This window comes from Oryzias latipes, chromosome 14, assembly GCF_002234675.1.
Source record: "Oryzias latipes chromosome 14, ASM223467v1".
Lineage (NCBI taxonomy): Eukaryota > Metazoa > Chordata > Actinopteri > Beloniformes > Adrianichthyidae > Oryzias > Oryzias latipes.
Window position 1 is genome coordinate 5,589,393 of NC_019872.2, and position 12,810 is coordinate 5,602,202.

General features: G+C 38.0%; 1 protein-coding gene across 2 annotated transcripts in view; it reads left to right on the forward strand.

Annotated features, from left to right (window-relative positions):
- The window catches only part of LOC101166183 (janus kinase and microtubule-interacting protein 2), a 31,802-nt gene extending 20,168 nt beyond the window's left edge, over positions 1 to 11,634 (forward strand). Inside the window, exons 12-24 of one of the 2 annotated variants that reach the window (XM_023962620.1) lie at positions 148 to 231; positions 1,033 to 1,095; positions 2,990 to 3,088; positions 4,775 to 4,876; positions 4,968 to 5,021; positions 5,095 to 5,160; positions 5,242 to 5,310; positions 5,850 to 5,927; positions 6,066 to 6,116; positions 6,450 to 6,602; positions 6,697 to 6,762; positions 6,912 to 6,988; positions 9,466 to 9,702. In XM_023962620.1, coding sequence (XP_023818388.1) covers positions 148 to 231; positions 1,033 to 1,095; positions 2,990 to 3,088; positions 4,775 to 4,876; positions 4,968 to 5,021; positions 5,095 to 5,160; positions 5,242 to 5,310; positions 5,850 to 5,927; positions 6,066 to 6,116; positions 6,450 to 6,602; positions 6,697 to 6,762; positions 6,912 to 6,962 — 936 coding nt within the window. In that variant the 3' untranslated portion in view covers positions 6,963 to 6,988; positions 9,466 to 9,702. Of the gene's footprint in view, positions 1 to 147; positions 232 to 1,032; positions 1,096 to 2,989; positions 3,089 to 4,774; positions 4,877 to 4,967; positions 5,022 to 5,094; positions 5,161 to 5,241; positions 5,311 to 5,849; positions 5,928 to 6,065; positions 6,117 to 6,449; positions 6,603 to 6,696; positions 6,763 to 6,911; positions 6,989 to 9,465 lie in introns of both variants that reach the window. The other variant, XM_023962619.1, reaches the window with a different exon arrangement.
- Positions 11,635 to 12,810: the final 1,176 nt, after the last annotated feature.

The window sequence follows — 12,810 nt, forward strand, 5'->3', positions numbered from 1 at the left end:
TATGTCTTAAACCAGGCTCATCCTTTGCACGAGGTCATTGGTCAACGTCGTCGACTAATCGTTGACAGCCTTACTACACTGCATTAAAAAATAAACAAATCAATGTCAATGCATCTCATTACAAAAAATGTTGTTTTGCCATTTCAGGCTCAGGAACAACTGCAAGCTGATGTTCTGAGGTATAAGGCAAAAATAGAAGACTTGGAGAAAGAACTAGCCTTTAAAGGACAGGTAAGAAGTTTTTCATGAATGGAGCGTACTTGTTTTACCTGGATGACTTTTAAAGTTTAGGGGGAAAAAAAGAATATTTAGTGTGTTTTTTTTTGCAACAAATACTTGTGCTGTCCTTGGATTTAAAGGAAGTTCTTGCACTTTGACTTGAAGAAAGCTTTCTACACTCTTTGTAACTGATCAAACGCTGCCGTTCTCAGCCTTTTCGTTTACATTGATCTGCTGTGTTCTTTTTTTAGTAACAGCATCAAACCGTCGCCTGAATCCTTCCTTTCTGAAATATAACTACCTGTTAACCAAAAGAAGCTTTATCTGTAAACCTGCAAAGAACTGCACTTCGGTTCATGGAAGAAGTTCCTAATCATGCAAGAATAGAGAATCCACTTTACACACAAAGCTACAGTGCTGAGATGTTATTACTGTCCAATCTTTTTAATAAGACATATTTGGCCACTTCCATTAGTTTGAAGCTTCGATGAAACTGTTGGATTACTTTCTCGCAGTTTAAGAAGTCAAGAAATCTTTAGTGACAAATTGAAACCAGACGATTTTCTTTATATTGGGGAAGGCCATGTCTTATTGGGTAACCAACAATCTGCACGAAGAGTTTATGGCTTATAAAACAAACTGATTTATTACTGACTGCATGAGAAGATTGCATGTTTGTTCGGTTACCTTAACCTTACTCATTCAAACTGATTTAAATTTATGACTCTCATTCTTTCATCACTGTTTTTTTCCTGGAAGTTTACCGATTTTTCCCAGCTCTGAATGAAACCCTCTGTCTTTCTCATCAACCAGGATTCCAAATGGGTGGAGGAGAAGCAGCTGTTCCTCCGAAGGAATCAAGAGTTGTTAGACAAGGTGGGGTTTTCTTGAACCTCAGACAGCTGCTGTTTTCCAGAAGATGCTTGTGTTCCCATTGGTCATAAATGTTGCAAACGCAACATGAGTTTGTGGAAGAGGCAACAGATTATTGATGTTCTGCCCATCAACCTTTTAGTCAGTCATCTCTGCTGTCACCACACAGCCTAAAAGGCTGTGGTGTGTGTGTGTTTTTGTAAGTGAGCTGCAATTTTCAGTGATTGGCGTTTAATAAAAAGCTGATAAACGTTAACGAGGGCCACTGATGGCAAACATCGATGTAAAGCGAGCCACTTTTTATGCCAAACGAGGGACGAAACGTGAAAGGACCTGAAATGAAAAAAGTGCTGAATCAGAAAAGTGACCAAATCAAGACACCAAAAAAATGTTTATGCATCGTTGTGTACCTTTCGGGGGTCACGGGGCTGCTGGGGCCTATCCTGGCCACTTTTGAACTGTGACAACAACAAGGCAGGGGGACACCCTGGACAGGTCGCCAGTCTGTTGCTGGGTCAGAATCACACATTCACACTCACATTCTCACCAACCAATGAACCATGAAGCATGTTTTTGGACTGTGGGAGGAAGCCGGAGTCCCTGGAGAATACACACGCATGCACGGGGAGAACATGCAAACTCCACACAGAAAGGTTCCCATTGGTGTTCGGTTTTGAGTGCGGGGCCCTTTTTGCTGTGAGGCAATGGTGCTAACCACTGCACCTCCGTGCAACCCAGAAAAGGAAAAAAAACAAAAACAATCTTTGTTAGCAAAAAGGCTAAAGCTGACATTTCCCCATTTAACTTTGTATTTTAGATTTTACTCGTTTGCTTTGTTGTCAAGATTTGACTTGTTTATATTGTATTTAATTATACAGTTTGGATGGTTTTAGAATTTGGTTTTTGGCATTTATATGTTAGTCTGATGAAGTACCCCAACTTGAAAAGATGCACTAAATTAAAGCCTAATCACAGATTTGATATGAAGATAAAGAACTCCAGCCTACTTTGCTGTTCTTATATCAGAGAATTCATATCATAACATTCAAGTACCTTTATGTTGCCCTTAGTATTCCGGTGGCTTGTAGAGCTTTTTTTTTTTTTTTTACCACTGGCACTTTGCAATTAGCTCTAATATTTTATCTTTATAACCGTTTTTGTGGCAATGCTTAATATCCATCTTTTCAGCACTCCCTGCTTCTTTTTTTTAAAGATTTTTTTCATTATGCTACACAAATATTCCACAATGACCGTAAAGTTGCACAAAAACGTCAAAGTAGCTGTTTTTGTCTTTTTTTTTCCTGCAAAAAATTTATAAAAATTAAAAATCCAACTGTTTTTACAACAAAGATCATACATTCAAAGACAATTTCACAGGGATTTATTCTAAGCGATTATGTTTTCCAACAATTAATTATGTGTCATAATTCATGTTCTGTTTGTTTGGAACCCAAAATTTCAAAGCTAATAGCGTTTTGAAACCTTCACGTTAAATTTTGAATGAAAAATTAACTAATACACAAGTGTCTGTCATTTTACATCATTGGAAACACATTGTTGAGTTCAGAGACTATTGTTAATTTAAAGGATTTGATATTGTTTACCTCAGCATGTTAACTAAAGTTAAAGATTCATCCTAGGTTTTTCTACTCCGGCACATGCAGAGGAACGTTATGATCAGATTCTAACCTCAATTGTAGTGTTAAAGTCACCAGCAGAATTTAGTGTAAAAAAAGAACGAAGCTTAACTCTTCATTTTGTTAGAACAGAGAAATTATCCACCAAAAACAAACTTCCATATTATTTTGTTATGATAAATATATCAAAATGTGCTTGGATTTTTATCATGTGTAGCTAGAAATGAAAGAAAAATCTGTTTGATTGCGTCTGTTTTCAGGTGGAGAAGATGGAGTCAGACTGCAGCCGGCTGCAGCAGGAGCTACAAGACTCCAGAGACCAAAATGAGCTGCTGGAGTTTCGCATCCTGGAGCTGGAGGTAAGTCCCAAATCATGTCCGCACAAAGAGCATGACGCAGCCCACTTGAACGCAACAGTTTTACATGAGGAACAACAACATGCAACAGTGGGTTCATAATTCAACTCACCGGTTTTCATTAAGAGTCAGAAAGTGCAGCTTTTTCACACCCCGAACTCATGTTGGAGAGCAGAAGTTGTAGCTTCCATGATGTATCATTAGAGTAGGATAATAATCAATGTTGTGCTGGTTTTCATGGTTTTATAAGAGAAGTTTAGTGTAGCATGTTTATTATCAAATTTAGGAGGGGGGGGGGGGGTAAAACTGATTTTTATTTTTTTGGTTGTGTTTCGATAACCAGTAAACTGGTTATTTCCAGTTGTTGAGAAAGAAAAATAGCACGAAAAAAAACCCCAACACATTAATTTGATAGGGTGACCTCTGGATTATATGCTAGAAAATAAACAACTTTAAATGCAATTTTAAGATTAAACAATAGCAAAATACCTTTATTATTGGAAAATGCTGAATGTTTGTGCATCAATCAAATGGTTTATTGCACAGTTTGAAAACCCTGTATTACTTTTGTTTTAAAATTGCAAAGGTTGCATCATGAAACATCAATTGGTAGAAATCATTTCTACCAATTGAATCGGTTAGTTCAATAGGGGCCCAAGTCCAAGAGGTTTGTTTTTCCTGGAAAGGATTTTAATTGCATAGCTTAAAGGGAGGCTACACCAAATGATTAATACTTTACCCAGATTTATCAGCAGTTCATAGCTTACAAATGCTTTAATATGAAGCACCTCACTTTTATCATTTCAGAGGACTAGCAAACTAAAGTCTCTGGACTTGGGTCCTTCTTGAATTAAGCAGGGGTGCTGAAATATTGGATAACAAGTGCTGCCATCTACGGGATATAGCTAAACCCATGCAAGAGAGGCCCATGTCCAGGATTGTTACACTTAATGCATTTTAACTGTCAAGCATAGTCAATACAAAACAACGGACTTGGGACGTTTTTGGACATAATCAGAGAGCTTTTCCCTTGAAGACCATAGAACATATAATTTCTCTATTCTGAAAAATTGTGGACTTTGGCCCCTTTTGAACTAACTGATTCAATTTCTTAATTCACCAGCCTAACAATCTAATATCCATCACAGGATTCGGGATTTTTCTGCTTTAATTCTGTACTCCCTCAAGGTGAATCAATCCCAATAACAAATGTGCAAATGTGTGTCTGTGTCAGCAGAACTAAAACCTTCATGATGGAAACTTTTTTTTTTTGGTTTAAACGTCAAAGGCTTTTGACTGAATCAATTTCAACGGCACATATTGTCAATTTAGAAAATAACCAAAAAGATGACAAGTTGATAAAGACTTAACCCCCCCATGCTGGCCTGTGCACATGTTCCTTGCTTCAGGCTATTCTAAAGTGCATGTTTACACACAATTAGCCTTTCTCTGCTGTGAACCTTCGACAAAGTGATGGCTTCCCAGGTGTGCATTTGAGCTCAGAAACATCTCAAGATCAGGAGAATAATAATTTTTCTTAAAAATCGAAATGATCTTAAGGTATTGATTCATCTTGCATCCCATTTTGTGGTTTTGTAGGAACTCTAATCTCTTATCCAGCCATTTTTCTGGTTCTTGTGCATCAGAAGTTCAGCTTTTAAACAATAAAATGCCTCTGTCTTGGTGTAGGAGCGTGAAAGACGGTCTCCTCCGTTCAACCACTTGAGGATGCATCCGTTCTCAGAGGGAGTCAGTGCACTTCAGATTTACTGCATGAAAGAAGGAGTCAAGGTGGGAGGAGTTGGATTATTATTTGAATTAAACTGAAATCTAACAACAAAATGCAAGATGACCTTCCTTTTTGCACGTGTTTTGTTTTTAGGATGTTTGCATACCGGACCTCATCAAACTTCTGGATATACTAGGAGACAACGGGGTAATTTACATACACCTTTAAGCTTTAGTGCTAAGAAAATGCAGTTTTTGAAAGTTTTGGGTTGTTTGTGCAGAACTTAAGGAATGAAGAACAAGTGGCTATCATTCAAGCTAGCACGGTCTTATCATTAGCAGAAAAGGTAAGAAACTGTATTCTGCATCTTTTGGCTCCAGAATATTTCCTGCTGCAAACAAAATGTTTGTGGTTTGTCGCCCTCTAGTGGATTCAGCAGATAGAAGGCACAGAGGCAGCACTGCACCAGAAGATGATGGACTTACAGATAGAGATGGTAGGTTATAACTACTCAATAGTGGTTTCTTGCAGGAATTTCCTCTGTAATATGTTACACAGTTATATTGTTATTTGAAAATGTGACATTGTTGTATAAAATGTCATAAAAAAAACACAATTTTTATGGATATAACCTTTTATTTGCATAAACAATAGATTAATGCTGAAAACAAAAAATATGTACCATTCAAAATATGTTACCTTTCAAATAGAAAAAAACTGAATGACATAAGATGATGGTCACGCCTCTTTAGAGAACAGGAACAACTGCCTTAAAAGTTGGGAAAGCAGAGGGGATCGTCAGCATGCTTTCTTACCCAGATCTTTGCAATTGTGCAATACAGGATTGAAAGTTAATTTATATGGAGAAAAAAAAGCAAAATTTTCATCCACCCAGTCAACTTTTGTGTGGAAAAACCTCACAACACAGAAACACTAACCATCTTGCATTCTTAAGAACTGAAAGTTTCACATTACAGCCTTTTAATGCCACTGTTTTCTCCATAACTATCATTTCACTGGGCTTACTGTGTACAGGAAATGTTCTGCAAGCAGAAAGGGTATCTAGAAGAAGAGCTGGACTACAGGAAGCAGGCCCTGGACCAGGCCTACATGGTAAATGGGCATGTTTTGCTTCATGTCTTCAATACACTGATGGAAAGAAAAAGAAAAACCCTGCAAGTTTGATCTTGTGATGTGAGGATTATGTGTTTTTATCAATGCAATCCTGAAGATGTTCTGTTGTTTTGACAGCAAATCCAAGAGTTGGAAGCAACGTTATACAACTCCCTGCAGCAGGACAAGGTTTGCTTTATTTCATAATTCAAAACAAACTTTGTTACGTCACAGCACCATAACTGAACTAGGTTTTATCAAGTTCACTACAAGTCAAAAGACATGCATCCCCTCAAGACATTTGATAACTCTTGAGAATGAGTCTAAATGTCTTGATGTTTTGGTTTATGGGGAAATAAAATTCCAGTCAGATAATAGACATAGCAAACTTCCATTAAATACAATCTGATAATTGTGTCAGGAATTCTGTGAATGTCTATTTTTTTCCAACAGAAAGGCAAATCTTAAAACCATGTTTCTAAATCCATCATGGTTCAGTGTATACACCCGTCTATTCTCCAGGTAATAAAGTATGGCGAGCCTCTGAATGAGCTCCAGAGGGATGAGCTACGAACGGCAGTGGAGAAGCTGAGGAGACAGATGCTACGAAAAAGTCGGGAGTATGACTGTCAGATCCTCCAGGAGCGAATGGAACTGCTTCACCAGGCCCATCAGGTTTGGCTGACAGTGAACTCCAAAGATGGAGGACGAAAGGAGTTTCAGTTCTGGCTTCAATCAGAAACTTTTTTTTTCTCCTCAAAATTTGCAGAGAATTCGGGATCTTGAAGACAAAACAGAAATCCAGAGAAGGCAGATTAAAGACCTTGAAGAAAAGGTACAGAGTGAAAATGCAGCACTATCAGTGCACATAAAGGTTACGATGAGATGCTCTTGTCTTGCAAACAACATCTGCTGTCACTCAAGTATTTTTCTGCGTCCCTTTTCTCATCATCTTTGTCCCTTCTCCCCTCTTACTTTCCACAGTTTCTCTTTCTATTCCTGTTCTTTTCTCTTGCCTTTATCCTTTGGCCTTAAAGTCTGTGGAGTTTCCTGTTGTGAAGGTGAGTTCAGTTCAGACCACAGCCATTGCTTTTCAAGACTTTGGTCAAAAAAATCATCCAGCTAAAGCAGCATCTGTGCACCAGCTGTTTTGGCCTTTGCCTGAATTGACTGCAATATTAGTTTCTAACTGCAAAATTGCTGCATTTTTATTACATAGTGCCAACTTATCTGCTTTTTCTGAAGCAAAACTGATCAAAATTCTCCTCTTAGCTTGCAACTAACCTTTGCTAAATGTAATGTTGAGAAGTGATGAGTATTTGACCACAGTCAACACTTTCAGTCTACCTGTTCAGCTTTTCTTTCCAGTCTCAAATATCTTTGTACTCATTTAATATTTGGGGTTTGTTTTATATTTTTGTTGGTAAAAAAAAAAAAAAATCGCCTTTTTTTTTTTAAATTCATTTGGTTTTGGTGTGTTTTATAGAGCCCATGTCCTGACATTAAAAAACTAAAATATATCTCGTTCCCACAGAATAAAATCTTGTTCCCACAAATTAATATTTTGTTTGCACCAAATAATATTCCGTTCCCACAAGATAATATTCCGTTTCCTCGAAATACTACTTCGTTCCCTTGAAATAATTAAGTTGTGCAAACGAAATAGTATCTTGTTCCCACAAAATAATATTCCGTTCCCACGAATTAATTAATTCGTGCTACTTCTTTCACTTTCGGCTTTTCCCATCAGGGGTCACCACAGTGAAACAACCACTCTTTCGAGGATGAGTCGCATGGTTAACTTGGCAATGTTTTACGCCGGATGCCCTTCCTCATGCAACCCTCTCAATTTATCCGGGCTCGGGACCGGCACAGAAGCAGAGAAGGGAATAGGATTTGAGCCCTGGTTTCACGGACGGAAGGCGCCACAAACCAGCACGAGCTAAACTGGCTCCCGCATTAATTAATTTGTGCAAACGAAGTAATTATTTACATCATAAGTCATTCATAAACACGGATTGCTGCTTCACCTACCGCCGGACATAGCTCCTAGCTTCATAAACGCAGATGTGAGCAATAACTGGATTTACAGCAGATACCTTCACATTTCTGTCTGTGTGTGTCTCATGACATTGCATTGAAGACACGGAGGATGTTTAGAGAACAGATTTATTTATTTTAAAAAGCTCTACAAAAGCATCATACTCGTTAGCAGTCATTTTACATCCGAAGGCTAGAAGGCTACATGCTACGTATCCCATCATGCATCATGCATCGTGACCAGCCAATCATTTGTCTTGTTGTTACACTACAGTTACAGGGACACAGTGATTGGTCAAGATGCATTATGGGGAAAACGTGATGCACGATGCGACACGTAGCATGTAGCCTTCTAGCCTTCGGATGTAAAATGACTGCTAACGAGTATGATGCTTTTGTAGAGCTTTTTAAAATAAATAAATCTGATCTCTAAACATCCTCCATGTCTTCCGTGCAATGTAATGAGACACACACAGACAGACATGTAAAAAGTATCTGCTGTAAATCCAACTATTGCTCACATCCGTGTTTATGAATGCCATGATGTGAATAACAAGTTAATGATGGACTTGGTAGCATGTAGCCTATGGATGTAAAGTGACTGCTAAAGAGTTTTTTAATGAAAAGACAAGTCCTGATTACTTTTATTCCTATTCAACCCTAAACTACAATATCCAATACCGCTCCTGGCTGGGCAGTAGACGGCCCGTCAGCTGCCCGAATGCCGGCAAGACAAGCTAAAGAGTTCTGCGGCGGAGCTAGGAGCTATGTCCGGAGAATCGCTGCCGTGTGGCAAAGCAGCAAGCTTTGTCATTTTAAATCTTATGATATTTTTCTTGTATTCATTGAAACAATAATAAATAGATCATTCTTGTTTTTTTTTTCCTTTCTTGAACGTATGTGGGTCACAGAAACATGGAGGATACCACTGAAAGCGGCTTTTGCGGCCGGATGGAGAGTATATCCATGTTTTTTAATGACTTATGAATTGAACAATGATTTCGTTCGCACGAATTTTTAATTTCGTTCGCACGAATGAATTATTTCGTTTGCACAAATTAGTTATTTCGAGAGAACGAAATAGTATTTCGTGGGAACGGAATATTATCTTGTGGGAAGGGGATATTATTTCGTACGAACTAGATATTAATTTGTGGGAACAAGATATATTTTATTTTTTACCGTCAGGACACGGGCTCAGTAGTGTTTGAAATAATGTTGAAGAAAAGAAAGTTAATGGATTTTTCTGCCACCAGGGGGCAGCAGAGAATGCAGAAGTTGTTGCAGTTTAGGGTCAAAGTGGACTTTTTTTACTTTTTTAATATTTGTGAGAATAAATCAAAATCCCACGATTGAACAGGAAGAAAAGAATGTTTTTTCATTAAAATTTCTTCAATAAGATAAAAAAATAAAATAAAGACATCTTTGAATAAATCGTAAGTGGATTGTGTAATCACTTTTTTTTCTTTTTTTAACTCCAGTCTCTGTTCATTTTCAGGTCGTGGGTCAGCTTGGAGTTCTTGTTTTTGACTGGAATGTTATTTTTTGTGGACAAGCTGGAAAAAGCAAGTTTATTAGTGGTTGTCATGACATCACGGACTACTTTGAGTTTGGCCCGTTTTCATTTCAGAATACCTTAAATGAGATGGGATTCACAGGAATCTTCCCACAGCGATATTTTTAGAAAAGTCTTGGATAAACAGTTGACAGTACAACACAAACACACATAAATAAATATATTCAAACACACATGGAGAAACTCACAAATGCAAACTTGTGCTTTGACCAATCTAAACCAAAGCTAAGGAAATCTTTTGTCTGCACTGCAGGTTTGTTATACGGAAACTGTGTTACAGAGAGACAAAACACACACACACACACAAAGAAAAACCACCAACCGGGCCAGAGCTTCATTTCTTGCTCTTTTTTTCCTTCTTGTCCAAAACTGTAAATTGTTCTTGTCAGTTGCCACCGCGAAGCGTGTCAAAGGGAGTCAACTCAGGGCCCACGCGTGCAGAGGCTGCTGGACCTTCGCTGAACTCACGTCAGATAATCACAAAGCGAGATCGCTGTGGACACGAGAGCGTCACCACCTGGCCAGGTCGCCGCTCCTACCAGAATGGTGCTTGGGCTCTTCAGAAGTTACACGTGGAAAATGACAGAGCGACGCCACAGACTCTTGTGTGCGCGGACTCTAAAGGAAGCAGTGACACACACTCAGGTTGACACGTCGCCTTGCCTGGATCTCCACAGGAAAACTCTGCTCTGAAGTCCTCCAAAGCCAGCAGACTGTCGGAGCTTCCCTCTCTGGTTTTCTACTTTAGCAGATTCTGTATCTCCAGATTTACATAAAAATATTTACTGTAATATATATATATATATATATATATACACACTGTTGATATGTACATGTGTCTGAATTATTTACCGTAGTCTCCCCTTTTATTTTTGTCAATAGTGGTGTTTTTAAAGTCTCAAGCAGCTTGAACAGTTGATGTAATCGGTAGTTTGAAAGGGTCAAAGCTGCTGTTTTATTGTAGTGATGGCTGCAAAGAGGAGCTTTATTTACTTTAAAGTTACAAGAGTTGATAGTATATGAATGAGGGGAAAAAAAAACAAAAACAAAGGAAATCTCCCCTGTTATCCACCTCGATAAATCGTTCTGGATTGTTATTTGAAATGTGTTGTTCTGCTTGACAGGGATGCTGGTTTCACCAATTTGCCCTTTAAAAACTTGTAAATATTTTCAGGATAATTTGCAAAGGTATCACCATCTAGTCTGACACAAATTCAAAAGAGTAGCGCTTCAAATAACTACATACTTGCAGTACTACAGATTCTCTTCCCTCATTTTATTTTATTTTTTTTAACTAGCCAAACTTATTTGATACCAACAACTTTTGCAAAACACTACCGGCCGCGGTAGAGGTCATTTCTGGAGTGAAACAGGACCCAGTTGGTGCAACTCTAGTCCTGCCTTGAAGCTAACTGCCTGGATGCTGAAATATTTAGCAGCTGAGCGTGCTCCTTCCACACTCACACTCCAACGAACAAAGTATCTGCCGTCAGTAGTGTCAAGTAATGTGTATACTTTGTTTATATTATTTAACAGTTGAACCTGACTCCAGAAAAGTAGAATTTTTCTGAATCACATTTAATTTTTTTTAATAAAAAGAGAAGAAACTGACTTTTTTTTACAGCCTTTTTGGTATTAAATATTTTCCTATATTAGGAAAAACATTTAGATCAATTTTCTTTTATTCTTTTACTTCATTTCAACTTTTATTTTGTGATGCAACTCAGACAATTTCTGGACAGTCTCCAGAAAAAAATGTTAAACTATCATAGCTTACTATGAAAATTGACAAGAATCCACCATAAACAATTTTAATTTTCTAATCTTCATCCAGTTTGTAAACATTGGCATTTTTTTTTTCAGATTAAATATGATAGAGTTCTCTCTGGTAATGTCCTGAGAAGTCAGACTCACACAGAAGGTCATGGTTGTGTTTGTGGAGTGTTCCAGTGCTGCCAGAGGAAGTCTGCCATAAAAGCACCTTCGTCTCCCTTTTCTCGAGGGGGAATGACCTCATATAGAGGTCATCCTCGAAGCTGCCGAAACAAAGGGAAAATAAAGTTTGAAGCTAAAATAAAAAGCTCAAAATTAGTTTTGTCATTTCAGTCCACTCATTTCCTAAACACACTAACTATTGGTTGCACTCTGGTACAGTGACAGGAAAACTGCACTTTGAGCAGAAAAGATGCTTTTCGTGTACAAACCATGTGGAAAACCATTTAACAGTGCTTAAGGTCACAGTAGAATTTGTGCTGGATAACAGAAAATACAAGACATGAGATTGACATGACAGCACATCCAGCCTCTGAGGCTCTTTGACTTGGTTGTAGGGCAGCTGCTTGGGCTTCAAACCCTCAGAGGCGCCTGCAGCTGCTCTGTCTGGCTGCCCTTGGAGTTCAGACTGCCAACAAACTTCAACTCTCATCAGTTCGGCTTCAGCACAGAAACTAATACCTTTTTTGTACCCTATTTATTTCACAAAGTGGTATTCACTGAAGTGATGATCCCTGTCACTCAGAAAATACCAAATCGGCCAAATTATTTTAAGAAACTGTCCGTTTTTGGTTTATTTAAAAAAAAAAAAAGATCATTGGAGTTTGACAAAGTGAACTCTTGTTCTGGAAGCTTTAAAAACCTCCAAGAAGTTCTGTTTTTTTCTTGTTTTTTCTTTCTTTTGAAACATCAATAAAGGAGTCGCATTCCATTTTTTTTTTACCAACAAGACACATACACAAACATTTAAATATGGTATTTACATTATTTCATATAGTTAAGGTTTGGCCTCTCCCTCCTGACAATCACATCCCATCACCTAAGAGGCTTTTTAAACTCAGTAGAACAATTTAGTTCAGATTTTCAGTTTTCTTGACTCCTCTCCCATTTAACCATTCTTACTTTTTACTCTTCTCTTTCCCATTTGTTCTTTCCTGATTACAGTTAAGCTCAAAAAGATTCATACCTCCGGCAAATTTTAAGATGATTTTATATGAAAAGCTTCTTTTTGGTTGGTTGTCATTTGTTTCAGGAAACCAATGTGGACCTGTGTTTTATTAGAAATGTTCTAATGCTGTTGTGAGGGGGGGGGGCTTTGTTTTACTCTGTCTGTCCTGCCAGACCTCAGTTTGACCTCCACTGATCCTGTTAATGGCGGTTTCTTAATTGCATTACTGACGGAGGAAATGGCTACTAGCAAACAATGTGCTGTTTTCTAATGGCCCTCTGAAGCTTTAAAGTTTAGCCAAACTTTTATGAAGTCCATGAATTGGC